At 43.2% G+C, this 26486-nt stretch overlaps 1 protein-coding gene and 2 non-coding genes across 3 annotated transcripts in view; 1 reads left to right on the forward strand and 2 right to left on the reverse strand.

The window, feature by feature from the left end:
• Positions 1–12717, reverse strand: part of IL20RB (interleukin 20 receptor subunit beta) — a 138824-nt gene extending 126107 nt beyond the window's left edge. The window contains exon 1 of the mRNA XM_077291299.1: positions 12398–12717. Coding sequence (XP_077147414.1) covers positions 12398–12464 — 67 coding nt within the window. The 5' untranslated portion in view covers positions 12465–12717. The remainder of the gene's footprint in view (positions 1–12397) is intronic.
• A 13294-nt stretch (positions 12718–26011) lies between these two features.
• On the reverse strand, positions 26012–26082 carry TRNAG-GCC (transfer RNA glycine (anticodon GCC)). The gene has a single exon. It is a non-coding gene; the product is annotated as a tRNA-Gly (tRNA).
• Positions 26083–26191: 109 nt separating this feature from the next.
• Positions 26192–26264, forward strand: TRNAK-CUU (transfer RNA lysine (anticodon CUU)). Its single transcript has one exon. It is a non-coding gene; the product is annotated as a tRNA-Lys (tRNA).
• Positions 26265–26486: the final 222 nt, after the last annotated feature.

A 26486-nucleotide genomic window follows, 5' to 3' on the forward strand; every position in this document is an offset into this window, starting at 1 on the left:
ATTTCCATCTCCAAAAAGCAGCAGAGGGAAGCATGAAGTGCTCTAAAATTTCCTGGTAAACGGTTTCGCTGACTTTGGTCTTGATAAAACACAGTGGACCTACACTAGCAGATGACATGGCTCCCCCAAACCATCACTGATTGTGGAAACTTCACACTAGACCTCAAGCAGCTTGGATTGTGGCCTCTCCAGTCTTCCTCCAGACTCTGGGACCTCGATTTCCAAATGAAATGCAACATTTAATTTCATCTGAAAATAACACCTTGGACCATTGAGCAACAGTCCAGTTCTTTTTCTCCTTGGCCCAGACAAGGAATGCGACACTTGTAGCCCCATCCTGGATACGTCTGTGTGTGGTGGCTCTTGAAGCAATGACTCCACCAGCAGTCCACTCCTTGTGAATCTCCCCGAAATTTATGAACGGCCTTTTCTTAATCTTTTCAAGGCTGCAGTTATCCCTTCTCAAATCTTTGGCAGTTAATGTGCATCTTTTTGTAACAAAACTATTGATGGTTCTGTGATCACGTCCTAATATCTTAGAAATTTCAAGAGTGCTGCATACCTCTTTAAGATTTTTAACTGACTCTGTATAGTCAAAAATTGATCTAAGAACTGCAGGGTCCTCATTACACAAATACACACCACTGGATCTGCGTCATCCAATAAGCATTCAAGTTTATACAGAGCGGAGTTGGAAAATCTGAATAAAAATGATATGTTCAAAATTGACAATGAAAATTGTGCTCATAATGTTGACTAATTTCAGCCAAAACTGCTGATATCAATGGGTTTGGCAAACACTCATATGTGTATGGGGCCCAAGTTAATTTATTGTCCTGGGAGGTATTGATCTGGTATGTCTGATTTTTGGACTGTCAATCTTCTTGTTTTCCTGAAGATAAGGCACCGCCAGACATGTCTTGCAGTGGCCCTCAGAAAACACCGGAGCGCAGAGTATGGGAGAGCAGGCCAAAATAGACAATGGTGGAAATATTTAATTTACTTTTTCCTCTCTCTACATTTTTTATCCATTTTCCAGTAGCTTGTATGGTAAAATGAATGGCGTCATACAGCTTGTCCCACAAACCTCAAGCTCTCGCATGCCTCCGAAGTAGGTGAGATAAAAAACAAAAGCAGAAAAATGAAAATTTGTTGAATGATAGTTTGGAATGTTTTCCTGTTAGGAAATTGGGTTTTCAAAAATATGACAACTTTTATATCTAGCCAGGCATTTATTGGTTTGTCTATTGATAAGTGTGTCCATTGTTTGTCATGACAATCGCTATTAATTATTTTACTGTTTATACAATGAGATGAACATCTGTAGGACTTTACATAATATTGGAGTAACACATTTCAGCAATTACAAAAGATAAAGATAGGAGCGCTGCCTGTTTAGGGAGAACCTGTAACTCAGTTCATGTTGTCCAAACCACAAGCAGTATGAATCAGAGCCGGACTAGATTTAGCCCAAAGTTGCTTTTAGTCTGGTGAACAATAGTTTTAAAAGACATTTAATCATCCTCTTACACATGCAAACAACGAGTCCATCGCACACTAAATGATCGTTGATAGATTGTTCTGAGTGCAGAAGCTGTCATTGTTCTCGGTAGCATAAGACCTGTTTACACAGGATGGCACAATTCTGAGAACCATGATCAACCAAGGCAAAAGATCATTTCTCCTGACGAACAAGCATTTTGCCCTTTCGTCGGGTGATTGGCAGCAGGTTTTAACATTCCTAGGGTAATCCTAGCGCTTCACGATAATTTTGTAGTGCAAATGCACCTTTAGTCTGTTTTTGGAAGGTCACAAAGGAAATTGTCACAGTAGTCTGGCCAATGCAATGGTGGTCATACTCATTGTTCTAATGATATGCACTAGAAAAAGAAGGCACTCACCGGTCTAAAAGTTAGCGATCTTTATTCAATCTTCATATAATAAAAGCTTCATGGCCGGGGGAGTGAGGAAAGGAGCTCCTGCGAGCAGGAATAAACGACGGCCGTTTCGCGCTGTGCTTGTGCTTCTACGGGTCAGTGACATACACTCACCCATAGAAGCGCAAGCACAGCGCGAAACGGCCGTCGTTTATTCCTGCTCGCAGGAGCTCCTTTCCTCACTCCCCCGGCCATGAAGCTTTTATTATATGAAGATTGAATAAAGATCGCTAACTTTTAGACCGGTGAGTGCCTTCTTTTTCTTGTGCATATCATTGGAATTGTTTTCTGTTGTTCTGAAGAGCACCCGGTCTGAAAATGTGCGGCGGGTGGTTCCATGATGATTGATTGACACCTGGCTCCAGAAGCGGAGCAGCCTTGGCTTTGTTCGGACAGTGCCATTTTTTTTGCTTCCTTTTGGCGTATACTCATTGTTCTACTCAACAAATACCTAGGATTGTTACCAGTACTTGTAATACTGGCTGCTCCACTGAATCCATGGCTACAATTCTTTACTCCTTAGCGCATATTACTTTACCACATACAACAGTCACCAGCCATATTAGTTACACCCTGTGCGTTTTGCAACAAGTTCACCTTCGGGTTATTTTGCTTGATGACATACCATTTTCCAGTATAACAACATGCCAACACTTTATTCTCCAAATAGTTTGTTATGCAGTTTTTCTTCCAAATTCCTTGCCATTCTTTGCTTTGTGTTTTTTCTAGGCAAACCTGCCAATCTGGTAAAACTCCCACCCAAATAGTGTGTAATGTATGGAGCAAATCATCAGGCTGGATACTGTCAGATTGTCATTAAACCTACAAATACACAGGAAGCATTCATGCCAAACAATTTAAGAAAATGCAAAAAATCTTATTTGTATCTTATTTGTCGGTTTAATCTTTAATGTGGAAGTGCGGCTTATAGCTAGGCCAGCTCTTGCTTGTTTTGCACATACAGATTGTATTTGGGGGATCACAAATTATCATGAAAATTCTGACAATTTTATTCCTACTAATCTGGAAATATCATCTTGAGAAAGTTCTCACATTTATACCTCCTGAAACCACATGACTTGAGTGGCTTTAGCGGTGGTTAAAGCCACACTTAAAAAAAATCAATTGATTAAAAACATGAGAAAAAAAATCATTTTTAATCTCTAGACCATTGATCGACATGGTAAAACAAAAACTGATCATGATGGAACCTGGAAAAAGTAATCTTGGCAGAACAACGAACTTTGATGTAAACTGATGATCATTTACATCACTCTGAGGTCATAGAAATTCATTTAGTCCATCAAAAATACTTAAATATAGTAAGACCACATTAAAGGGAACCTGTCCCCTCCCCCCCAGGGCGTTTTTACAGTAAGTAAACCTTCTGCAGCACTAAGGCTGCATTCTGTGAAGGTGGCTCTTATGTTTTTGCTCCATAATAAGGCTGAAATATTTAGTTTTATAAATTGTGTACCATTCCTGTATTGTGTCCGGGGGGCACGTTTTTTCCCCTCAACCGCCTCCCAGCCATCAATCATCTCCTCGGTGCACCGGGTGCTGCTTCCTCTGCTTGTATTCACGTAACTGGCGCCTGCGCTGTGCTCTCATTTTTCAGGCATGCACCGTGCTCGCTGTCCTGGAACTCACATCAGCTGATGTACTGATAACGCGCCTGCGTGTAGCGGATGCCCGAAATCCCGCCCCGCAGTGTGTTCTGATTTATTCACACTGCGGGGCTGGGAATCTGGCGCATGCGCAGTTAGTCTCTGCGGCTGTCCGCATTTCCCCATCTCTCTTTCCTCCAGCATTATACAACTCGTCTGCAGCGTTGGAGTGATCACAAGCTGCAGACGAGTCATATAACGTTGGAGGAAAGAGGCGAAGGAGATGAGTTGTACTTTGAACGGCATCATTGATTTTACAATGTCCTGCACTGGAAAACGAGAAAAAATTCAAAGTGCGCTGAAATTGCAAAAAAGTGCAATTTCAAAATTATTTTTTGGATTTTTTTTTTACCGTGTTCTCTAAATGCTAAAACTGACCTGCTATTATGATTCTACAGTTCGTTACCAGTTCATAAACTCCAAACATGTCTAGGTTCTTTTTTATTTAATTGGTGAAAAATAAATCCAAAGTTCGTCCAAAAAGAAAAAAAAAAATGTTGCAATTTTCCGAGACCCGTAGCGTCTCTATTTCTCGGGATCTGGTGCCAGGTGAGGGCTTATTATTTCTGCACCGAACTGATGTTTATAATCTGTTTTGATCGCCCATTATTGCATTTTATGGCAATGTTGCAGCAACCAGAAAAATGTAATTCTGGCATTTTGATTCTTTTTCTTGCTACACTGTTTATCAATCGGATGAATTATTTTTATATGTTGATAGATCGGGCGATTCTGAATACGGCGATACCAAATATGTGTATTTTTTTCCCTTTAATTGTTTTATATTGATGGGGTGAAAGGGGGGTGATTTGAACATTTATTATTTTTTTTTATATATATTTTTTAAATCATTTTTTTTTTACTTTTTACTTGCCTCAATAGTCTCCATGGGAGACTAGAATCTGCGATCATCCGGTCGCTTGTGCTACATAGAGCAGAGCTGCAGCCTTGCTCTATGTAGCAGAAATGCTCACTTGCTATGAGCACCGACTGCTGGGCGGCGCTCATGGAGATCTGGCAATGACAACCACAGCGGTGTCCTGCAGACCTTAGGTTGTCATGCCAACCCATCAGTGACCTGCAATCATGTGACACGGGCACCAATGGCCGGGGTTAATGATGCAATTCCTGCACATGCATGGTAAATGGCGCTGTCAGAGTTTGACAGCGACATTAAACATGTTAACAGCCATGGGTGGATTGCGATTCCACCTGTGACTGTTAGGGGAACATGACAGATGATCAGATCAGCTGTCATGAGCTAGAAAAAGTGCAGGCTCATCGCCGGTGCTCACACCAAACAGAGGGCGGCATCCAATGTCGGATAAATCTGTCATTCGATGTTAAAACGGCCGCCAATCAAATGCCAATCAGTTACTTGTTTTCTGATCATTGTTTTTTTAATTCACTCATGGCATTTATGTGCACAGAGCCATCAGTAATAGATCACTCTGTGTGACTAATCTGCCATTGTTCTCGCCAGTAAACGTCTTTACATAGGGCAATGTGCTACCGAGAACAATTTTTTTTAAGCAAACGTAAGAATTATTTCACCCAACAAACAAGAGTTTGATTGTTTGTCGGGTGATTGAGATGAGCAATTCTAGGAACAGTCATTCATGGTAATCTGCCAGTGTGAGTGTAGTTTAAGGCTCTATGCTGAAAAATACGTCTGTTAACATCACTAATGATTTTATTGTTTTTTTTTTCCTGGTGCCAAATGCTATCACATGGCTTCAGTAAGCCTTTATTTTATCTGGTATCTGCAGCTTTTATACAAAAACAACATGTAGCTGTGTTTTTCTCTCTGATAAAATCAAACCTGACTGATCTGCCATGGAGATAGTGCAGGTGTCAGATCACGGGGAGATATGTGAGAAGGTGACAGCAACCAGCAGACATAATGAGTAAACTACAAAGCAAGTATTATGAAATATTGGAGAACTTTTTCAGAGGGCAAAAAATAAGAAAAAAAAAGTTTACTAAAGCAAGTTGTGCTGAAAAGGTGATAGAAACACCCAAGTTGGCTGCTTGGGCAAGAGCAGGGGAAGCTTAATGCTCATAGCTGTAGAGCCATGCTCCGCAGCCGAAGTAATCGTACTGCCGCATATTCATTGGGTGTGTGAATTTATTAGGGACTACAGAATTTGAGAAGGACTTTAGTATTCTGGCTACTAGTAAGCTAAGTAGCAGTACTCAATGCCAAGCAGCAGCTGCTAAAGCATCTAACATTTTAGAAGTCGTAAAAATACAGATACATAATCTTATCCCCTTGTAATATTATCTCTGTATGAATCACTTGGAAGGCCACTTCTCAAAAATAGGATTCATTTTTAGGTGTTCTATATATACTGTATATATACACTCACCGGCCACTTTATTAGGTACACCTGTCCAACTTCTTGTTAACACTTAATTTCTAATCAGCCAATCACATGGCGGCAACTCAGTGCATTTAGGCATGTAGACATGGTCAAGACAATCTCCTGCAGTTCAAACCGAGCATCAGTATGGGGAAGAAAGGTGATTTGAGTGCCTTTGAACGTGGCATGGTTGTTGGTGCCAGAAGGGCTGGTCTGAGTATTTCAGAAACTGCTGATCTACTGGGATTTTCACGCACAACCATCTCTAGGGTTTACAGAGAATGGTCCGAAAAAGAAAAAAAATCCAGTGAGCGGCAGTTCTGTGGGCGGAAATGCCTTGTTGATGCCAGAGGTCAGAGGAGAATGGGCAGACTGGTTCGAGCTGATAGAAAGGCAACAGTGACTCAAATCGCCACCCGTTACAACCAAGGTAGGCCTAAGAGCATCTCTGAACGCACAGTGCGTCGAACTTTGAGGCAGATGGGCTACAGCAGCAGAAGACCACACCGGGTACCACTCCTTTCAGCTAAGAACAGGAAACTGAGGCTACAATTTGTACAAGCTCATCGAAATTGGACAGTAGAAGATTGGAAAAACGTTGCTTGGTCTGATGAGTCTCGATTTCTGCTGCGACATTCGGATGGTAGGGTCAGAATTTGGCGTAAACAACATGAAAGCATGGATCCATCCTGCCTTGTATGGAGCATCTTTGGGATGTGCAGCCGACAAATCTGCGGCAACTGTGTGATGCCATCATGTCAATATGGACCAAAATCTCTGAGGAATGCTTCCAGCACCTTGTTGAATCTATGCCACGAAGAATTGAGGCAGTTCTGAAGGCAAAAGGGGGTCCAACCCGTTACTAGCATGGTGTACCTAATAAAGTGGCCGGTGAGTGTATATTTACACAGGTTGAAAAAAGTCCTAGGTCCATCAAGTTCAACCTTTCTCCTCTAACTATTCTACATTATCAAATTATATTTAATTAAAAAAAAGCATGTAGGACAATCACATCCACAAATTGGATGTGTGGCTGAGTTCATGTGCTCAACGCAGGATGGTACATGAGCTGCCTGCCATTGAAAAAGACGCTCTCTAATTCAATAGATGGACTGGACTAGTGTATTTGCTATTTTTTCCACAGGGGCCTTAGGTCCATGTGCAAAATTGCTCATATGCATATTGACTAATTGATCAGTGTGCTGACCTTTCTGCACACAGAGGGAAAATATCTGCGTTTCAGTATGGCCTTATGATAGCTTGTTCAGCTTGGAAAAAAAAATGCTTATATGCAATAATGTGTAATACAAAGAAATGGCAAGACAAAGACAAGTTAGATGTTACGTGCACACTGCTAGGTTCGGATAGGATCAGAACAGGTCTCGAATTCTTGGATGGATCCGCTTGCTCACATAGATGCAATTGATAGAGTCCTCATGAACATGAACAGTGCAGTTTAATGTCACAGCACATTCAGTACAATTCAAGTCTCTTAAGCACAGGCTTTATAAACAGGACAGCTGCTTCTTAGAGGCACATTGACTAAAAGTCTCGTTAGGTAGCATAGTTCAGCACAGATCAAGACTCTTTACAAAAGCACAGGAGTATACACAGCATTTCTTCTAGCACAGTGTTATGGAGGAGGGTTTTCTGAGGGAGATTATCTTCCTGCTCCTGTTAGACTTCCTCAGCTAGCAGTACAGGGGATAGCCCAACTCTACTCTGTAATCTAATCCTTTGTCCCTATGGTTCACTTGCTGAACTCTTGTGAGACAGATCACAGAAACACACCACTCATCCCTTTCCTGCTGCCAGAACAGTAAACAGGTTTCCCACAATCCCCCTGGGGCTCTCCTAACTGCTCCCTGTCTCCTGTGACTGTGTTAACCACTCTAGTTCTGGATGCTTTTGAATCAACAGTAGTTAGCACTATTTCTGCATGTCACATAGACCAGCATGGGAAAGGATTCTTCATAGTTAGAGCAGTCAAAATGAGGAATACCCAACACATATAGCTACAAAAGCTTCATTTGTTTTAGACTACTGTCACATGTTCAACATTTATATAGACCATTATATCCCATCTTGAACTCCGCAGCCTTAGGCTGGATTCACACATACATCTAAGTATAGATGCACAGTCAGGGACGGCGTTAGGGATGGCATCAGGGGCAGGCAGACTAGTTATCTGCTTAGTGCCCCCCACCTTCCAGGGGCCCCCAGCCAGTTATGTGCTGCTAATAGCGGCAGCTATGAGGTCGGTGAGTTATGTGGGCCTGGTGCTAGCAACCCCCCACAGCAATGATAGAGGAGAGAGCGTCACGTGACGCCCCCTCTCCCATCATCCCCTCTGACTGACACAGCAGGCAGGAAGACGTCATAGCGCACCATGCTGTGACAAGCAGTGGAGCTGCTAAGGTGAGGAGATGCACTGCAGTGGGGAATGAAAAGAGAGGAGTATTGCAGTTACCGTATATAATTTTTAAATCATTGAGTACATGGTGGCCATAATACTGTAGGACTGTGGGGCTGCATTATACTCCTATGGGGCTGCAATATATTCCTGTGGGGCTGCATGATACTCCTGTGGGGTCTGCATTATATTTCAGTGGGGATGAATGATACTCCTGTGGGGGCTGCATGATACTCCTGTGGGGGCTGCATTATTTTCCTATGGGGATGAATGATACCGTATTTTTTGGACTATAAGACGCACCTTTTTCCTCTCACAAATGTGGAGGAAAATGGGGGGTGCATCTTATAGTCCGGATGTATGGGCTCTGGCTGTGGTGGGGAGGTGGGGGAGCAGTTTTGGCGTAGCATTGGGTCATAGGAGGCTGGAGCCGGTGGCTCCAGCCTCCTGTGCCCGCTGCTAAAGGTAAATGAATATGCACTACATTCCACGCCCATGGGTGTGAAGGGCAATGAATATTCATTGCTTTCTGGCATTTGGTATGATTGGCCTCATTATTATGCTGGTATGATTGGTCCCATCAGGAAAGATTAAAAAAAAAAAATATTACACTCACCTTCCTCCGCTCCCTCGCAGTCACAGCGTCCTGCTCCGGTGCCAGCAGCTGCTTAAAGCTTGTAAGCAGCACATGGCAGGGACATCATGCGTTGCTCACAAGCAGGGCACAGCTGCCAGAATACTTACTGGGACCGTTCATCGCAGAGAGCAGTGAGTATCCATTCCTCTTCAGTATCGAGCACTGTCAGCCGGAGCCTTCCTGCTGCTGCGGAGGTCACGTGTGCTGATACTTAAGAGAAATATTTATCTTAAGTATCGGCACATGTGACGGTCGCAGCAACAGGAAGCCGCTGGCTGACACTGCGCGATACTGAAGAGGAATGGATACTCTCCGCGATCTCCAATGAACAGTCCCGGTGAGGATTCTGGCAGCAGTGCTCTGCTTGTGAGCAGCGCATGACGTCCCTCCCATGCGCTGCTTACAAACATTAAGTAGCTGCTGGCACTGGAGCAGTACGCTGTGACGAAGCAGAGGAAGGCAAGTGTAATGTTTTTTTATATATCTTTCCTGATGGGGCCATGCATACCAGGATCGGGATGGGGCCAATTATAAAAGAAAAAGGATGTGACCAATCATACCCGGACCTTGATGGGGACAATCATATCAGAATAAGGATGGGACCAATTACACTTTGACCTTTTTGGGTCCAATCATACCAGGATAAGGATGGGACCAATCATAATAATAATAATAATTTTATTTATACAGCGCCAACATATTCCGCAGCGTTTTACAACTTATAGAGGGGACTTGTACAGACAATAGACATTACAGCATAACAGAAATCACAGTTCAAAACAGATACCAGGAGGAATGAGGGCCCTGCTCGCAAGGTTACAAACTATGAGGAAAAGGGGAGACACGAGAGGTGGACCTTGATGGAGACAATCATACCAGAATAAGGATGGGACCAATCATACTAGGACCTTGAGGGGGACAATCATACCACAATAAAGATGGGACCAATCATGCTAGGACCTTCATGGAGACAATCATACCAGAATAAGGATGGGACCAATAAAACCAGGACCTTTTTGGGTCCAATCACACCAGAATAAGGATGGGGCCATGCATACCAGGATAGGGATGAGGGGGCCATGCATTCCAGGATAGGGATGGGGAGCCATGCATACCAGGATACGGATGAGGGGCCATGTCTATCAGAATGGGGATGAAGGGACCATATATACCAGGATAAGGGATATTAAGTACAGAATTGACCATATTTTTTGTGTTTCAATTTTTTTCACTAATTTCCTCCTCTAAAACCTAGGTGCGTCTTATGGTCTGAGGTGTCTTATAGTCCAAAACAAACGGTACTCCAGTGGTGGCTGCATGATACTCCTGTGAGTTCTGCATTATATTCCTATGGGGTTGAATGATAGTGGGGGGCTGCATGATACTCCTGTGGAGGACTATGGCGTGCATTGTACTATGGGGAGTGTATTATACTGTGGTGTGTGTATTATACTATATGGAGGACTATGGGGTGTATTATACTATGTGGAGGACTATGGGGTGTATTATACAAAATGAGAAAAATGCTGCCTATTCATTGAGTGATTGGATTGTTTATGCTGGAAGAGAAATCATTGTCCTCGGCAGCACATCACCAGGTGAAAACCGCAGATATGCTGCTGATAACATGATACTGTATGGGGACAGATTGATCTACTAATAATTGTTCTGTCCCCAGCATTTGGGGCCCCACTTTAACCTTTTGTCCAGGACCCCACTTTTTCTAAAACCAGCCCTGTTCACGATCCGGGATGTTGTTTTTTTTACCTGATCCATAGGAAGCTGTCAACTTAAAATCAGCATACCTGTCCTCGAACCATGAAGCACAGATGTGTAGGATTCTGTTGAGTTTGTGTAAGAGCATCAAGGCCGGTCTGGACATCGCAGCCTATACTCGGTACGTGAATGTCGGACTTATGAAACCAGCCTTTCACTCTGTCTGCAACTACACTATCACTTTAGAAAATGCTCTAAAATAAATTCTTGGCTAGTAGCAGAGCATAATTTATTTTACAAGTTATATAACTGTTCAACAGCCGTGCAGTGCACAGGAAAAAGTGTGTCTAAGGCTTCTTTCACACTTCTTTTACACTTTTTTTAATCCGTCTCAATCCGTCATTTTGGGCAAAAAACGGATCCTGCAAGTGTGCCCGCAGGATGCGTTTTTTGCCAATAGACTTGTATTGCCGATGGATCGTGATATATGGCCATACGTCGCGTCCGTCGTGCACTGGATGCGTCGTGTTTTGGCGGACCGTCGGCATGAAAAAACATTCAAGGGAACAGTTTTTCGTACATCAGGACCACCATTTCCTACAGCGCATGCGCAGCCAGAACTCCGCCCCCTCCTCCCCAGACTTTAGAATTGGCAGCGGATGCATTGAAAAACTGCATCCACTGCCCACATTATGACACATTTTCACGTGTCGGTACGTCGTGCCGACGCTTAGCAACGGACCCATATCGACGATAGTGTGAAAGAAGCCTAACCCGCACAGTGATCTGCATTAACTCGATCATATCATAAGGGTAATTTTGTTACATTTTGCTAAATGAATGCCCTTGTAAATTTCTGCTCCCTCTGACACTAATAATATGTCTCTTCCACTGCCTGTGGTCATCAATGGCTGTAGGATCCTGGTGCGGCATAGAAGGTTGTTAGGCTTAGGGCTTGTGCATACAACTGTATTTTTGGTCCAAGTGCAATCCGACAAAACATCATATCGCACTCGGACCACTGTCATTCTATAGGGCCCTGCCCATTTCTGATTTTTTCCTCTCACCGAGCCGGTATGGGGGAAAATAGCAGAAAGCATGACTTTGATCAGCCATGGAAATCAATCAGTGCATGGAAAACATCGCACTACACTCGGATGACATCTAAGTGTTGTCTGATTTTTACAGACTGACAGAATGGAGAAGATGGAGAAATTTTGTTCTGCACCATATCTCCATCCGAGAGAATGGAATTACAGTGATCAGAGTGTGCTTTGCATAATCGACCCAATTCTCTTGGATGAGATCTTATTCACTGGTGTGACCCTAGCCTTGGAATCAGCCTCTATTCATATAGTACAATGCTGCACATAATAATAATGCAGATGGTCAACTGGTGACCTAAATGAAAAATTCCCTTAAACAATGACCACCATGTGTGTATGCTAAAGATTCAATTCTCCCCCTTCTACTTTATTGGCAGTCAGACATACAGTCAGGATATAGACATGGGAGATAAGTATTACCAAATGAGGACAACATCCCCAGCACCTTGGAGAGTCCTGAATGTGATTTGTAGGTAACGAGAACGAGTATATCTGCTCCACGTCTCACACAAAGACATTCCATGTAAGATTTTACAGTCATCATGTGTACAATCCTACCTGTGAGGGAGCTAGAAATCAGGACTACCAGTGTCACGAGAAGTACATATCCTTGGAGCATGCCCATTGTCCGTTCTCATGACCGGAGTGCCATATCGTTACATTCCAAGTTGTAAGATGGTGTTCTGTATCCATACTCTGATCATTGGAAGCACCGCACAGGAATACTGATCACACTCATATCTGACAGCACTCTGAGACCTGGAAATCCTGTTCTTCATCTGCAAATTTCTCTCCAGAGGTGTGGCAGACACCAACTGCAGGTACAACCACAGACAATATTGTTCTGCTCTCGTCAGACCAATTATATACCATGTAGTCTTCCTGTATAGAGAGGAAATGAGTGTGGTGAGAGGTAACATAAAAGAAAGCAGAAAGTTCTGAGTATACACAGTTCTGATCATTGTACATTAGAGTAGTGAAAACGCAGTGGAGCGCTTATTTTGGCATCTCACACTGATCGGAGATTTAAGATTCAGTTTTTCTCATACGAGTGATGTCCATGTTTTTCATGTTGTACCACACTCGTACCTATGACTGTCTTTGCAGCAGTTCACATGTCTGATTTATTTGTGGTTCGCACAAAAGCAAGGAGGCATGTTCAATACTCATCTGAGCATCGGATCAAACTCACCAATGCGAGTCTATGGATCTGTGAAAAAACAATAAAATAAATCGGACAGCACTCAGATGCCGTCCGTTGATTTCTTTTTTTCACAGTTTGATAGAAGTTTGAGAAAGCTACACCATTCTTCTTTTTGGAATATAAAAAAACTGATGAAACTCTGATGGTAAAAACTGACACTGACCAAACTCTGATGACACTCTGATCAAGATCACTGATGAAACTCAGACAATTTTTGCAGTATGAGAAAAATCACTTGCTTGTAAATAAGCAATTACAAATATGTAATAGTATTCAAAAGTATCCCTATAATGTATGCAACTATTATCACTTATGACCTAGTTCATGGTAATACATGTAATAACACACAAATTAGAGCTCAATCGCACATATCAGTGATTTTTCTTGTGTGCAAAAAACAACAGTTTCAACAGTGTCTTTGGTCAGAGTGTAAGCTTGTACCATCAGAGTTTGGTCAGTGCATAAGCTTGTAGCATCAGAGTTTGGTTCGTGTGCAACCATGTGCCCTCAGAGTTTGGTCAGTGTGTAAGCTTGTGGCATCAGAGTTTGCTCAGTGTGTAGACACAAAACAGCACAGTGAGGTCAAAAATACTCTGTTGTAAAAAAAATCACAGTAATCAGCAAGTGCTAGTCAAAAGATGTAAAGAAAACAGGGTATTTAGTTGATACGTTTTTTTGCAAAAAAATGTATACTAAGCTGCTCCACCAAATCGTCAAGGTATACCCTTATAGAGCAGTCCTAACTAATGTATAGAATCCCTATCTGATGTATTTAAAACCTGATCATCTGTATAGTACCTGTATAAGCAGGGTTCAGAGAAGGACTATCCATGTGGACATGCAGGATGGAACAGCTTAACCCCTTCACCCCCAAGGGTGGTTTGCACGTTAATGACCGGGCCAATTTTTACAATTCTGACCACTGTCCCTTTATGAGGTTATAACTCTGTAACGCTTCAACGGATCTTGGCGATTCTGACATTATTTTCTCGTGACATATTGTACTTCATGATAGTGGTAAAATTTCTTCGATATAACTTGCGTTTATTTGTGAAAAAAACGAATATTTGGTGAAAATTTTGAAAATTTTGCAATTTTCCAAATTTGAATTTTTATGCCCTTAAATCACAGACATATGTCACACAAAATACTTAATAAGTAACATTTCCCACATGTCTACTTTACATCAGCACAATTTTGGAACAAAAATTTTTTTTTGTGACGAAGTTATAAGGGTTAAAAGTTAACCAGCAATTTCTCATTTTTACACCACCATTTTTATTAAGGGACCACATCTCATTTGAAGTCATTTTGAGGGGTCTATATGATAGAAAATACCCAAGTATGACACCATTCTAAAAACTGCACCCCTCAAGGTGCTCAAAACCACATTCAAGAAGTTTATTAACCCTTCAGGTGTTTCACAGGAATTTTTGGAATGTTTAAATAAAAATGAACATTTAACTTTTTTTCACACAAAATTTATTTCAGCTCCAATTTGTTTTATTTTACCAAGGGTAACAGGAGAAAATAGACCCCAAAAGTTGTTGTACAATTTATCCTGAGTACGCTGATACCCCATATGTGGGGGTAAACTACTGTTTGGGCGCATGGCAGAGCTCGGAAGGAAAGGAGCGCCATTTGACTTTTCAATGCAAAATTGACTGGAATTGAGATGGGACGCCATGTTGCATTTGGAGAGCCCCTGATGTGCCTAAACATTGAAACCCCCCACAAGTGACACCATTTTGGAAAGTAGACCCCCTAAAGAACTTATCTAGATGTGTGGTGAGCACTTTGACCCAACAAGTGCTTCACAGAAGTTTATAATGCAGAGCCGTAAAAATAAAAAATCATATTTTTTCACAAAAATGATCTTTTCGCCCCCAATTTTTTATTTTCCCAAGGGTAAGAGAAGAAATTGGACCCCAAAAATTGTTGTGCAATTTGTCCTGAGTACGCTGATACCCCATATGTGGGTGTAAACCATTGTTTGGGCGCAGGGCAGAGCTCGGAAGGGAAGGAGCGCCATTTGACTTTTCAATGCAAAATTGACTGGAATTGAGATGGGACACCATGTTGCGTTTGGAGAGCCCCTGATGTGCCTAAACATTAAAAACCCCCACAAGTGACACCATTTTGGAAAGTAGACCCCCTAAGGAACTTATCTAGATGTGTTTTGAGAGCTTTGAACCCCCAAGTGTTTCACTACAGTTTATAATGCAGAGCCGTGAAAATAAAAATTCTTTTTTTTTTTCACAAAAATGATTTTTTAGCCCCCAGTTTTGTATTTTCACAAGGGTATCAGGATGAATTGGACCCCAAAAGTTGTTTTCCAATTTGTCCTGAGTATGCTGATACCCCATATGTGGGGGGGAACCACTGTTTGGGCGCATGATAGAGCTCGGAAGTGAAGGAGCGCCATTTGGAATGCAGACTTAAATGGATTGGTCTGCAGGCGTCACGTTGCATTTGCAGAGCCCCTGATGTACCCAAACAGTACAAACCCCCCACAAGTGACCCCATATTGGAAACTAGACCCCCCAAGGAACTTATCTAGATGTGTTGTGAGAACTTTGAACCCCCAAGTGTTTCACTACAGTTTACAACGCAGAGCCGTGAAAATAAAAAATCCTTTTTTTCCCACAAAACTTATTTTTTGGCCCCCAGTTTTGTATTTTCCCAAGGGTAGCAGGAGAAATTGGACCCCAAAAGATGATGTCCAATTTATCCTGAGTACGCTGATACCCCATATGTTGGGGTAAACCCCTGTTTGGGCACACGGGAGAGCTCTGAAAGGAAGGAGCACTGTTTTCCTTTTTCAACGCAGAATTGGCTGGAATTGAGATCGGATGCCATGTCCCGTTTGGAGAGCCCCTGATGTGCCTAAACAGTGGAAACCCCCCAATTATAACTAAAAACCCTAATCCAAACACACCCCTTACCCTAATCCCAACAGTAACCCTAACCACACCTCTAACCCAGACACACCCAACCCTATTCCCAACCGTAAATGTAATCCAAACCCTAACCCTTTCTTTAGGCCCAACCCTAACTGTAGCCCCCAACCCTAGCCCCAACCCTAGCCCTAACCCTAGCAATAACGCTAGCCCTATCACTAGCCCTAACACTAGCCGTAACACTAGCCCCAACCCTAGCCCCAACCCTAGCCCCAACCCTAGCCCCAACCCTAGCCCTAACCCTAACCCTAATGGGAAAATGGAAATAAATACATTTTTTTTATTTTTCCCTAACTAAGGGGGTGATGAAGGGGGGTTTGATTTACTTTTATAGCGGGTTTTTTAGCGGATTTTTATGATTGGCAGCCGTCACACACTGAAAGATGCTTTTCATTGCAAAAAATATTTTTTGCGTTACCACATTTTGAGAGCTATAATTTTTCCATATTTGAGTCCACAGAGTCATGTGAGATCTTGTTTTTTGCGGGACGAGTTGTCGTTTTTATTGGTAACATTTTCGGACACGTGACATTTTTTGATCGCTTTTTATTCCGATTTTTGTGAGGCAGAGTGATCAAAAACCAGCTATTCATGAATTTCTTTTGGGGGAGGCGTTTATACCGTTCCGCGTTTGGTAAAATTGATAAAGCAGTTTTATTCGTCGGGTCAGTACGATTACAGCGATATCTCATTTATATCATTTTTTTAATGTTTTGGCGCTTTTATACGATAAAAACTATTTTATAGAAAAAATAATTATTTTGGTATCGCTTTATTCTCAGGACTATAACTTTTTTATTTTTTTGCTGATGATTAGTGTTGAGCATTCCGATACCGCAAGTATCGGGTATCGGCCGATACTTGCGGGTATCGGAATTCCGATACCGAGATCCGATACTTTTGTGGTATCGGGTATCGGTATCGAAACAACATTAATGTGTAAAAGAAAGAATTAAAATAAAAAATATTGCTATACTCACCTCTCCGACGCAGCCTGGACCTCACCGAGGGAACCGGCAACGTTCTTTGCTTAAAATGCGCGCGTTTACTTCCTTCCGTGACGTCACGGCTTGTGATTGGTCGCGTGCCGCCCATGTGGCCGCGACGCGACCAATCACAGCAAGCCGTGACGTAATTTTCAGGTCCTCAATGCCTAATTCTAGGCATTCAGGATTTTAAAATTACGTTCCGGCTTGTGATTGGTCGCGTCGCGGTCACATGGGCGACGCGACCAATCACAAGCCGTGACGTCACGGGAGGCAGGAGATGCGCGCATTTTAAAATTACGTCACGGCTTGTGATTGGTTGCGTGCCGCCCATGTGACTGCGACGCGACCAATCACAGCAAGCCGTGACGTAATTTCAGGTCCTGAATGCCTAATTCTGCATTCAGGACCTGAAAATTACATCACGGCTTGCTGTGATTGGTCGCGTCGCGGTCACATGGGCGGCACGCAACCAATCACAAGCCGTGACGTAATTTTAAAATGCGCGCGTCTCCTGCCTCCCGTGACGTCACGGCTTGTGATTGGTCGCGTCGCCCATGTGACCGCGACGCGACCAATCACAAGCCGGAACGTAATTTTAAAATCCTGAATGCCTAGAATTAGGCATTGAGGACCTGAAAATTACGTCACGGCTTGCTGTGATTGGTCGCGTCGCGGCCACATGGGCGGCACGCGACCAATCACAAGCCGTGACGTCACGGAAGGAAGTAAACGCGTGCATTTTAAGCAAAGAACGCTGCCGGTTCCCTCGGTGAGGTCCAGGCTGCGTCGGACAGGTGAGTATAGCAATATTTTTTATTTTAATTCTTTCTTTTACACATTAATATGGATCCCAGGGCCTGAAGGAGAGTTTCCTCTCCTTCAGACCCTGGGAACCATCAGGGATACCGTCCGATACTTGAGTCCCATTGACTTGTATTGGTATCGGGTATCGGTATCGGATTAGATCCGATACTTTGCCGGTATCGGCCGATACTTTCCGATACCGATACTTTCAAGTATCGGACGGTATCGCTCAACACTACTGATGATGCTGTATGGCAGCTCGTTTTTTGCGGGACAAGATGTCGTTTTCAGCGGTACCATGGTTATTTATATCCGTCTTTTTGATTGCGTGTTATTCCACTTTTTGTTCGGCGGTATGATAATAAAGCGTTGTTTTTTGTCTCTTTTTTTTTTTTTTTCTTACGGTGTTTACTGAAGGGGTTAACTAGTGGGGCAGTTTTATAGGTTGGGTCGTTACGGACGCGGCGATACTAAATATGTGTACTTTTATTGTTTTGTTTTTTTTATTTAGCTAAAGAAATGTAAGCCACCTCCCTCCCTGCAGGACCCGGATGCCGCGGCCATCTTGGATCCGGGACCTGCGGCGAGGAGGGAGGTAGGAGACCCTCGGAGCAACGCGATCACATCGCGTTGCTCCGGGGGTCTCAGTGAAGCACGCAGGGAGCCCCCTCCCTGCGCGATGCTTCCCTATACCGCCGGCACACCGCGATCATGTTTGATCGCGGTGTGCCGGGGGTTAATGTGCCGGGGGCGGTCCGTGACCGCTCCTGGCACATAGTGCCGGATGTCAGCTGCGATATGCAGCTGACACCCGGCCGTGATCGGCCGCGCTCCCCCCGTGAGCGCCGCTGATCGGTGATGACGTACTATCCCGTCGGTGGTCATACGGGCCCACCCTACCTCGACGGGATAGTACGTCAGATGTCAGAAAGGGGTTAAATGCAAATGACCCACAGAGGAGTGGTGGACTCCCCAGTCTTGTAGAAACAAGAGAACAATTATAGAACCAGAAACACATGGGCCACTTGCACATTGAACAAGTCTGTAGGAACCTGTTCACACCACCAGAAAACTTGAAGACACAAAAGAGCACAGTGAGGTCAAAAATACTCTGTTGTAAAAAAAATCACAGTAATCAGCAAGTGCAAGTCAAAAGATGTAAAGAAAACGGGGTATTTAGTTGATACCTTTTTTGCAAAAAAATGTATACTAAGCTGCTCCACCAAATCGTCAAGGTATACCCTTATAGAGCAGTCCTAACTAATGTATGCAATCCCTATCTGATGTATTTAAAACCTGATCATCTGTATAGTACCTGTATAAGCAGGGTTCAGAGAAGGACTATCCATGTGGACATGCAGGATGGAACAGCTTAAATGCAAATGACCCACAGAGGAGTGGTGGACTCCCCAGTCTTGTAGAAACAAGAGAACAATTATAGAATACATTTATTATTTATAATTATAGACCCCTGGACGAAGCAACTTGTGCGAAACGCGCGTCGGGTGTGGTGGACGCCTGGCTATTCATTTTATTTGGTAAATATGAACTGATGTTGTACTCTATATGTAGGGTCAGTATAAGTCTCTGTACATTTTTCTATTATGTAGCACATAAGGTGCACTAGCCTCTCCTCATATTGGGAGTATATGTGGTCTTGGTATGCAACGTTGCAGTGTGACTAATTTTGCAGAGATAATAATATACATAATAATATACGCTATAATGTACTACTTCTGTTTACATACAAAACATTCTAAATTAGTATTTTACATCAGTAATCTTTAGGTTATTCCTTTATGATTTTTGTCGCCAGGTGTCTACCCTTTTTGTTCTGTATCTGTTGTCTCTCATCTGCTGCCCAGTGTGGGCTATTTTCACCATGTTTGGTGTTTTCTCATATTGAATAAAGAGTTTTTTTATATCATCAATGAGTGGTGCCTGTTTAAAGGTATTCATATTATGTGCGGCTAACCACCGTGGGTTTCATAATTGGTGTTGTGTTGTGCAGTGCATAAGCTTGTAGCATCAGTTTGGTTAGTGCGCAACCGTGTGCCCTCAGAGTTTGGTCAGTGGGTAAGCTTGTGCCATCAGAGTTTGGTCAGTGCGAAAACTTGTACCATCAGAGTTTGGTCAGTGTGTAAGCTTGTACCATCAGAGTTTGGTCAGTGTGAAAGCTTGTACCATCAGAGTTTGGTCCGTGTGTAAGATTGTGCTATCAGAGTTTGCTCAGTGCGTAGGCTTGCACCACCAGTTTGGTCAGTGCGTAAGCTTGTACCATCAGAGTTTGGTCAGTGTGTAAGCTTGTAGCATCAGAGTTTGGTCAGTGTGTATGCTTGTACCACCAGTTTTGCTCAGATGAAGAAAAAAAAAGATGTAGGTTTGTACAGCCTCTCCTATCACTTATAAATCAAGGAGATAAAAAAGTGCAAATAGGGTCTTATCCTTCGGAATAATTGTAGTTTTTAACAAGGAGCTGCTAACCTGATGGCATGAAGCAAAAGCATGTGTGTATCGGCCACGCGACCGTCTCAGAGACTTTTGTAAAGGATAATCCACAAATTATCCTTTACAAATGTCTCCCATCACTTAATAATAAATGTAAAGCACACGGGTGGCATTCGATTGAAGTCCAATTTTTTCATGGACCCACAGACTTGCATTAGAAAATTTGAGCTGAGACACAGATAAAAATCCGACATTTGGCTATGATTTTGTGCAGACCACTCTGCCCCCAAAAGTACAAGGACACAAGAACAACCTCATGGACCATAATAGGTACCAGTCTGTGAAAAACAGACAGAACTCATACGAGAAAAACCAACGTCTAAATGTCTAAATAAGGCCTACCATAGTAAGATAATTTAGAAATATTGCTGGACTAGGAGTAGATGTTATCACACTATTCGACTACTTTCTTAGGGTATGTTCACACTACGGTTTTTGTTTTATTTTTTTCCTTTTTTATTTACCAATTTCACAGACACATAAAAAGTGGGAACAAAACTATCGTACTTTTACTGGGGCCATGGACAAACTTCTAAAGTGGCTCTGGGGTGTCGTGAATAATGTAACATTCATACTGTACATTGGGGGGAAGAATCTAAGCATGTGGAGACAATCGCCCTGAAGACCACTGGGGCCAGATCTGAAAGGGATTCTTATAACTGCTCTTCTGAACTGCGATTAGGGTCTGCTTCAAAATCAACATCAAAATGTATTCAAAGGTTATGTTTGCACTTCAGGGACAATTCATCAATACAGGCAATTCTCTTAATGGTGGGGTGTGTTGGAGTGGATGCTGTGCAGGTGAGGCGTGTACCGCCATGTGTGCCTCACTAGAAATCTTCCTCCAGTCTCTGCCACTGTAAGATTTATGGCACAGCAAACGCCACCACTCGTCATTAATTTGAAAACCGGTCGCCATGCTGCATCACACCACCATCCTGCCCTGGCTCTGCCCAGTTTGTTGGAGCTGGGATGAGGATTGAGTGAAAACAAAAGAAGTCGCTTCGTTCGCGCATCCTTGCGTTGCGTAACAAAATTGCGACATTTCAAAACTTTTTTTTTTGCCAGAAATTTCACTAAAAAGTTTTGGTGAATCATCCCCCATAGTTTTTCATGGGGATATTGATGCTAAATTTGACTATAATCTGTGAACGTTGTGGAATAGGATGGCGCTACAATAGTGCTAACAGCAAAAGCCAATCTGACAAATCTTAACTCGGCAGATTCTCTCCAATTTGGCTTCAAAATTCGATTTGCATCGCATACATTTGGTAAAAATCAAAAGCTGCAGGAAGGGGTTAAAGAAGATAAAATGTTGTACTTGCCTCTCCTGGCCCTTTCCTTTTCTTGCCACGGCCTGTCCTCTGGTCGGCTTCTCTTTCTACTATCTTCTTGTTCCGGGCTCCACGCCAATGTTCACATCCTTGATGTTAATGATATGTCAAAGAGGAGTGATTGGAGGGCCGGGCGGCAGCAGGAGAGGTATGGGGAAAGCTGGGTAAAAGAGTAGTGTTTTGTTTTTTTAACCCATTCCAGCTCTCACTATTTGTGCAAATGAAATCCCAATAAGTTTGCATTCAGTAAAATCCACATTTTGGAGAAACTTCTTAGTGAATCGGATTAGGCTAGAATCGACCTGCTCATCTCTAACAGTAAGGCTATGTGCACACATCGAGTAATTGTAGCAGATTTTTCTGCAGCAGAGACCAGAGTGTTGGCAAGAAAAATGCTGCATAAAATACATGTTTTTTTTGTTGGCTTTTTTTTTTTAAGCGTTTGGTGCATTTTTTTTCCATTCATTTGAATAGAGGAAAAATACTGAAAGAAGAAAAAAATTTTAAAAATAGCTTTAAGGCCAAGTTCCCGCAATACGCTTTTGATGTTGCAGATTTTTTGCACCTTTACTGCTCATTATGTCAAATAGGTTTCTTCCAATTTTATGAAACTACACAGTGCAAAAAAATAACCAGAAACTCATTGTGGGAACTCAGCCTTAAGGTTCAAACCGGCAAGAAAAAAAAAAAATAAGCAGCGTGTGCATGAAATTTCCAAAATCTTATTAACTCTGGTGCTAATGTAAAACGATGCATTTTTTTCTGCAGCAAAAACATGCTGAAAAAGTGACAAAAAATGCAGCATGTGAACAAGACACAACTGATTACCATCATTTGAAAATGAGCCTTTGCATACCATAGATAGAAGTATTTAAAAAGCCAAAATGACTTTTTTTTAGTGGATCATTGCAATTTTGGCAATTAAATTTACAACTGTGGTGACTGTAAGGCTGAAGCTTAGCGGCTTATTTTTTTGTTTGCATTATTAGGTTAATGTCTCCGTCTAGTGTTGGCTCAGTGTATTGACAGACAACGATGCCTGTAATCCATAGAGATGTAAATAGTGATGAGCGAGTGTACTTGTTGCTCAGGTTTTCTGAAGCGCACTTGGGTGGTCTCCGGGTATTTATGACTGCTCAAAGATTTAGTTTTCCTCTCAGCAGCTGGATGATTTGCGATTGTTAGACAGTTTGATTACATGTGGGAATTCCCTAGCGACAAGGCAACCCCCACATGTACTCAGACTGGCTAGTAGCTGTAAATCATTCAGCTGAGGTGATGAAAACTAAATCTCCGAACACTAACAAATACTCGGAGGTCACCCGAGCAACGAGTATACTCGCTCATCACTAGATGTAAAAAATTAAAATGAATATTGGCATTAACTCACTGAAGGGGGGCTTAATTGCCTCCTCTCCAAATCACACCTCACCACCTGTGCGCTTGACCCCATACCATCTCCTCACCACCACACTTATCCCATCCCTAACCCACCTCTTCAACCTATCACTAACATCTGGCACCTTCCCTTCTGCTTACAAACATGCCACAATCATGCCTATCCTTAAAAAGCCAACCCTCGACCCAACAGCTATGTCCAGCTATCGCCCAATATCGCTGGCTCCCATTCGCTTCCAAAAGCACGTCCACACTGAACTTTACTCCCACCTCTCATCTAACTTGCTCTTTGACAATCTACAATCTGGTTTCCGCCCCCATCACTCAACTGAGACAGCCCTGACCAAAATCACTAATGACCTACTTACAGCCAAAGCTAACAGACAATACTCTGTACTCCTCCTAGACCTGTCCTCTACTTTTGACACAGTTGACCACCGCCTCCTACTACAGATCCTCTCCTCCTTTGGCATCAAATACCTCGTCTTATCCTGGATCTCCTCATACCTTTCCAACCGCACATTCAGCGTCTCCCACTCCTGTTGTGAATTCCGTCTGGGCTCCCTCTGGTGGCCTTTAGCGATACTGCGGGTCTGTAGCAGGGCTCAGTTGCCTCATTTCCTGCTATGACTGGTCCCTATTTAATTCCACCTGGACCTTCACTTGTTGCCTGCTGTCGGTGTATTCAGTCCTGTTTCTGAGTTCTCCTGAATATTCCTTGTGACCAGTCTCCTGCTGGAGGAGCTAAGTTTGTTTGCTCATTATTTCCTTGAAAACGTTTCTCAGTATATAATGAGTTCAGTCCAGCTTGCTTTTATGTGATTTTTTGCTGGCTGGTTAGTTCTGGGGTGCAGAGTGCGCCCCTCACATCGTGAGTCGGTGTGGGGGTTCTTGCATTCTCTGCGTGGTTTATTTTTGATAGGAGTCTGTGCAGTCAGTACAAAAACTATCTATTTTCTGTCTATCTAGTATTAGCGGGCCTCATTTGCTTAACCTGTTTCATTTCTACGTTTGTCTTTTCCCCTTAAATCACCGTTATTATTTGTGGGGGCTATCTATAACTTTGGGGTTATTTCTCTGAGGCAAGTGAGGTCTTTGCATTCTCTCTAGGGGTAGTCAGTTTCTCAGGCTGTGAACGTGGCGTCTACAATTTTAGGAACGCTCCACGGCTGCCTTTAGTGTGTGTGGATAGGATCAGGATTGCGGGCAGTATAGCTGCCACATCCCCAGAACTTGTCCTATATTCTGGTCATATGTGTCAGGTCAGTTTTGAGGTCCTACCACCGGACCATAACACACTCCCACCTCATCCCACCCTCTCTTTCTTGGGAGTCCCCCAAGGCTCTGTTCTAGGACCCCTACTCTTCTCACTCTACGCACTTGGCCTGGGACAACTCAAAGTCCCATGGATTCCAGTACCACCTTTATGCTGATGACACTCAGATCTACCTCTCTGGCCCAGACATCACCTCTCTGCTGTCCATAATCCAGGAGTGTTTATCAGCCATATCCTCCTCCTTTTCCTCTCGCTTCCTCAAACTCAATGTGGACAAATCTGAACTCATCATCTTTCCTCCATCTCATAGATCTTCCATACCTGACCTATCTATCGCAATTAACGATATCACGCTTTCCCCCGTACCGGAGGTCCGCTGCCTCTGAGTAACCCCAAACTCTTTCCACCTCCTGTTGCCTCCAGCTAAAAAATATCTACAGAATCCATCCTTTCCTCAACGTCAATCTACTAAAATACTTGTGCATGCCCTCATCATCTCCCGCCGTGACTACTGCAACATCCTTTTCTGTGGCCTCCCTGCTAACACCCTTGCACCTCTCCAGTCCATCCTTAACTCTGCTGCCCGACTAATTCATCTCTCTCCTTCCTACTCCTCTGCTTCTCCCCTCTGCAAATCTCTTCACTGGCTCCCATTCCCTCAGCGTATCCAGTTCAAATTACTAATACTAACCTACAAAGCCATCCATAACCTGTCTCCTCCATATATCTCTGAACTAATCTCCCGATATCTTCCCTCACGTAATCTCCGGTCCTCCCAAGAACTCCTTCTCTCCTCCACACTAATCGGCTCCTCACCCAACTGCCTCCAAGACTTCCCGAATATCCCCAATCTTCTGGAATTCTTTGCCCCCAACACATCCAACTATCAACCACATTCGGATCCTTCGAACGGAACCTGAAAATCCACCTCTTCAGGAAAGCCTACAGCCTGCACTGACCCCGCTGCCTCCATCCCCACCATCCAGTAGAAGGTAAGCCCTCAAGGGGCATGCAGAAATAGGCATCAGGACCTGAAATTACGTCACGGCTTGCTGTGATTGGTCGCGTCGCGGTCACATGGGCGGCACGCAACCAATCACAAGCCGTGACGTAATTTTAAAATCCTGAATGCCTAGAATTAGGCATTGAGGACCTGAAAATTACGTCACGGCTTGCTGTGATTGGTCGCGTCGCGGCCACATGGGCGGCACGCGACCAATCACAAGCCGTGACGTCACGGAAGGAAGTAAAAGCGCGCATTTTAAGCAAACAACGCTGCCGGTTCCCTCGGTGAGGTCCAGGCTGCGTCGGAGAGGTGAGTATAGCAATATTTTTTATTTTAATTCTTTATTTTACACATTAATGTTGTTTCGATACCGATACCCGATACCACAAAAGTATCGGATCTCGGTATCGGAATTCCGATACCCGCAAGTATCGGCCGATACCCGATACTTGCGGTATCGGAATGCTCAACACTAATTATAAATGAAGCTGTGCTGCCTACGTGACAAGAACAAAATCATCTCTAGCCTGCAGGTTTGGCAAGTACACACAGCCACACCTCTGTACAAAGCACACTCGGAACGGGCAAGTAGATTTTATTATGTGAACTGTGTATGTGCTAAATAATTTATGTGCAGTAAGCGTTTCTTCTAGATGTGTTCAAATTAAAGAGAAAAAAAAAAAAAACACTGACTGCATTGGCCGGGAATCGAACCCGGGCCTCCCGCGTGGCAGGCGAGAATTCTACCACTGAACCACCAATGCTTGCCTGCTAAATACTGTCCCCTGAAGACTCAAACAGCTGCTTCCCATCTGCACGCGCCCTGTTCTCCTGCACACCCACAGAATGGAATGAAAGATTAAAAACTCAGAAGCCCGGCTAGCTCAGTCGGTAGAGCATGAGACTCTTAATCTCAGGGTCGTGGGTTCGAGCCCCACGTTGGGCGCAACTCTTTTTTCATCACTTCTTTCCTTTCTTTCAATTGTTTGTAATCTTTTAAGAACAGAAAAGCAGTACAAAAATGTTTTTTTCTTCCCATTTAACCCTATGAGACTGAATAAAACCATACACACAACAGACTATCATTTCTTGTTGTAATTGTACATTTTATCTACAATCAGTATGTATGTTCCCCCTGCGTTTCCTCTGGCTTCCTCCCACACTCCAA

This window comes from Ranitomeya variabilis, chromosome 2 (assembly GCF_051348905.1).
Source record: "Ranitomeya variabilis isolate aRanVar5 chromosome 2, aRanVar5.hap1, whole genome shotgun sequence".
NCBI classification, from domain to species: Eukaryota; Metazoa; Chordata; class Amphibia; order Anura; family Dendrobatidae; genus Ranitomeya; species Ranitomeya variabilis.